The sequence below is a fragment of the Helianthus annuus genome, chromosome 16, assembly GCF_002127325.2.
Source record: "Helianthus annuus cultivar XRQ/B chromosome 16, HanXRQr2.0-SUNRISE, whole genome shotgun sequence".
In the NCBI taxonomy this organism is placed as follows: Eukaryota; Viridiplantae; Streptophyta; class Magnoliopsida; order Asterales; family Asteraceae; genus Helianthus; species Helianthus annuus.
This window is the reverse complement of record NC_035448.2, coordinates 5,924,497-5,928,951: the sequence shown is the minus strand read 5'-3', so window position 1 is coordinate 5,928,951 and position 4,455 is coordinate 5,924,497. Positions and strand designations below refer to the sequence as shown.

General features: G+C 48.4%; 1 protein-coding gene across 1 annotated transcript; it reads left to right on the top strand.

Annotated features, from left to right (window-relative positions):
* The first annotated feature begins 576 nt into the window (after positions 1–576).
* On the top strand, positions 577–3,207 carry LOC110918888. Its single transcript, XM_022163166.1, has one exon. It carries the CDS (start codon positions 577–579, stop codon positions 3,205–3,207), a length of 2,631 nt encoding a protein of 876 aa, XP_022018858.1.
* Positions 3,208–4,455: the final 1,248 nt, after the last annotated feature.

Here is a 4,455-nt window from a genome sequence, read left to right as displayed (position 1 = left end):
CAAACAGTCAAGGTAGGAAGCCACCTAAGTGACAAATGCAAGAGTGCCCTGAAGGAATTACTCCTCCATAACATAGACGTGTTTGCATTCCAACACGGGGACATGACGGGAATTCCCAGAAGCCTGACGGAACACCGGCTCAACACCTTCACATGGGCGAAACCAGTGAAGCAAAAGAAGCGAAGCATGGGGCCAAACAAGAGAAGGGCTGCTTGTGAAGAGACCCGCAAACTGCTCAAAGCGGGGATAGTCAGGGAAGTCAAATACCCATCCTGGGTTGCCAACCCAGTTATGGTTCAGAAAAAAGATGGGGGATGGAGGATGTGCATCGATTTCCAAGACTTAAACAAAGCATGCCCCAAGGACTGCTATCCCCTCCCGGAGATAGACACCCAGGTCGACTCCCTGTCCCAGTACCCACTGAAGTGCTTCCTAGACGCCTACAAGGGATACCACCAAATACAGATGTCAATAGAAGATGAAGAAAAGACTGCTTTCATCACCGATGAGGGAACATTCTGCTATACTAAGATGCCCTTCGGTCTCAAAAACGCGGGGGCGACATAACAAAGGTTTATGAACACCTTGTTTAGGGAGCAAAGGGGAAGGAATCTAGAGGTGTATGTTGACGACATTGTCATCAAGAGTCTGACAGAAGCAGCCATGATAGACGACATAGCTGAGACCCTCAACACAATGCAGGATGTAAACATGAAGCTGAACCCCGGGAAATGCTGTTTCGGGGTAGAGGAAGGAAATTTCCTGGGGGTGGTGGTAACTAAAGGAGGGATAAGGGCAAACCCAGAAAAAACCCAGGCCGTGGCCGAAATGCGCTCCCCCAGGTCCTTGAGGGACCTCCAGCAATTAAACGGAAGGCTGATTGCGCTAAATCGTTTCTTATCAAAAGTGGCTGACAAAACCCTCCCTTTTATGAAGGTGTTAAAGGACTGCATCCAGACCAACAAATTCAACTGGACCACCGAGGCTGAAACTGCCTTTCAGGAAATGAAGGCCTACATCTGCAAGCTCCCAGCGTTAGCCACCCCGGTGCCCGGGGACCCGCTGCTCCTTTACCTATCTGTCTCTAAAACGACCATAAGCGCGGTCATGATGGTGGAACGGGAGGGGAAGCAGATCCCCATATATTTCATCAGCAGAACACTCAAGGGGCCCGAGGAACGGTACATGCCTCTAGAAAAACTTGCATTAGCCCTGGTCTTTGCATCTCGGAGGCTCAGAAGATACTTCCAAGGGCATAAGGTCACCTTAGTCACTGATCAACCCCTCCAGAAGGTGCTTAGAAAGCCGGAACAGTCAGGACGACTGGCTAAATGGGCCGTAGAACTGGGAGAACACTCTCTAGAGTTCAAGCCCAGGACAGCCACGAAGGGACAGATACTGGCCGACTTCCTAGCAGAAGTACCCGAGGACGAAGAGAGGGAATTACAAAAGTGGGAAACTTTGGAGGAGGAAGAAAGAAGGAGGGGGGACGAAGCCGTCTGGAAGTTGTTCACTGATGGAGCATCCAGTGAAGAAGGGAATGGCGCAGGCATCACGCTGATAAGCCCCGAGGGGGTTGAGCTGACATATGCTATAAGGCTAGATTTCGAAAACACCAACATTACCGCCGAATACGAAGCCCTCCTAGCAGGGATGAGATTGGCACAGAAGATGAAAGCAAAACACGTGGAGGCTAGTACCGATTCACAGTTGGTGGTGAAGCAGTATCAGGGGGAATATGAAACGAAGGATAGCATCATGGCTCGGTATGTGGCGAAAGTTAAAGAGACAGCTAAGGCATTCAGAACCTTCAAACTAGAATACATCCCCCGAGGGAGGAACAGAAAGTCTGATGCACTCAGCAAGTTAGCTTCAGTAGCGTTCGACCACCTCGCGAAGGAGGTCAAAGTAGAGGTCTTGACATCCCCCTCCCTGGACGTAACAGAAGTAGCCACAATCGAAGGTTCCCAAGAAACATGGATGACTCCAATCGTTAAATTCCTCCGGGACGGGACTTTGCCCGAGGGGGAATGGGCGGCCAGAAAGGTAAGAGTCAAGGCCTTACAGTATGAACTAATTGGAGAAGAATTATACCGAAGGTCGTATCTGGGTCCGTCCCTAAAGTGCATAGACATGGAAGAGGCCGAATATGTGATCAGGGAAATGCACGAGGGAATCTGTGGAATGCACTCAGGACCGAGAACGATTGTAAGAAGGGCAATGAACGCAGGATTCTACTGGCCGCGAATGTACGAGACGGCATCTGAAGAGATCAAGAAGTGTGATAACTGCCAAGTACATGCACCAATGACCCACCAACATAAACACCCTATGGTCCCGGTCTCGACGTCTTGGCCATTTCAAAAATGGGCCATAGACATAATTGGACCCTTTCTAGAGGGCCCCGGGGGGGTCAAATACGTGGTAGTGGCCATCGATTATTTCACTAAGTGGATCGAAGCGAAACCCCTGACAAAGATCACCAGAGATCAAATGAGGCGGTTCGTACTGGATAACATCGTGTGCAGGTATGGGGTCCCGAAGGAACTGGTGAGTGACAATGGGGTGCAATTCGCCGGGAGACCCTTCAAGCCATGGTGCGAACAAATGAGACTCCAACAGGTATTCACCTCTGTAACCCATGCCCAAAGTAACGGATTGGTAGAAAGAGCCAACCAGAGCGTTATCAAAGGAATGAAGGGCAGGCTTGGGAGGAAACAGAAGGGCTGGCTAGAAGAACTTCCATTTGTGTTATGGGCATACCGAACCACTCCCAAAAGTTGCAATGGGGAGACCCCATTCAGCCTTACCTACGGGACGGAAGCCATGATCCCTGCAGAGATCGGGTCCCATACCGCCCGGATGAAGCTGAGGGATGAGGAGAACGAGCAGGATCTAAGAATGAGCCTGAACTTATTGGAAGAAAGAAGGGAAGTAGCAGCGGTGAAAGAAGCTCACTACAAAAAACTCCTGGCAAGTTACTACAACGCACGGATGAAGAAGCTCAACCTCGTCCCAGGGGACCTAGTCCTTAGAGCCAACGAGGCCAGTTTACAGGAAAACAGCGGGAAGTTGGGACCTAACTGGGAAGGCCCATATAGAATCACATGGGCAAACGGGAAGGGAACGTGCAAGTTGGAGACTTTGGAAGGAAAAGAGGTCCCCAGGACCTGGAACCTGATGCAGCTCAGGAAGTATTACATGTAAGGGGCAAGCCCCCAGGAAAAAACGGCCAAGTGCCACTTTTGTTGTAGGAAAATTATATGTATGGGGACTTCCCCCCCTCAAAGTAAACCTTTTGTAAACAATCTGTGAAGGGAAGTATAAATCCCCCAAATATTTAATGAAAAGACGGACAAAAGTGTCCCATTTTGAAAACTGCGGGTAATCATACCTGGGCAGACGTGCCTTTGAACACCCTTTAAATCTATAACTAGAACAAGCAAACACACATGTACGAGGCATTCAAGACATGCCCAAAGCCCGGCCGTGGGGCTAATAAAGGTCTAGCTAACCTAAAAAAACGGACAAAAGCAAGTCAAAAACATAATATCACATTATAGGCTTGTCCACCGATTGGCCTCGAACAGACAATCACAGTTTAACAAAGCAAACAACAACAAACAAATAATGCAAACACACTCGTATATAGAAAACTACGAAGGGAAACCTGCTTTATTTAATACAAGTCATACGTACAAAAAGAAGCCCCAGTAACTGGGGCAAAAAGCCAAAAAGATTATTACAGACACGGCAAGACAAAGAAAAGACATAGCTCCTCGCCAAAGCAGCTTGAAAATCTCCAAGGAACCACCAAGCTAGCTTCCGATATAAGCCCCTGCAAAATAAAACAAACAAGACAAGAAGAAGGCAACCAAGCCGAAGAGGAGCTATACATAACCATAGATCATACGATTAGCGATCAACATGGTCCCCAACACGAAGGACCATCCAAAATAAAGTCAAACATACGAGCATCCTACGGTAAGTTAGAGTTATTACAACCATATCGAAATTTGTCAAATGTTCAGAATTTACTGGGGATCACCCCCAGAAAGAGACGGCGGAGACGAGGGACCAACGGGGGAGAACAAGGCCTTCAATTCAGCAATTGAGATCATGGGATGTTCAAGAATCTTGGCAAGGACAGTTGGGGTCTTACGACCGAACTCCTCGTTTAGTTTGGACAACTTCTTCTTTGCCTTGGAGTTGTAAAGAGGAGTCTCTTTCCTGCCCAGGCCCTAGGCAGAATAAGCATAGCCATCCTTCAACCCCGCTTGATAGCCAACATCCCTATAGGCCCTGTAAATCTCCTCCAAACCATTCTTAAAGTCTTCTGATTGAGCAACAGCGGTCAGGAAGGCTCCAAAACCTTCAGTGATCAACCAGTGCTTCTCCCCAGCCAACCGTTGGTTGTCATCTGAAGTTATCCCATAATCTGCATACATAGTGTTA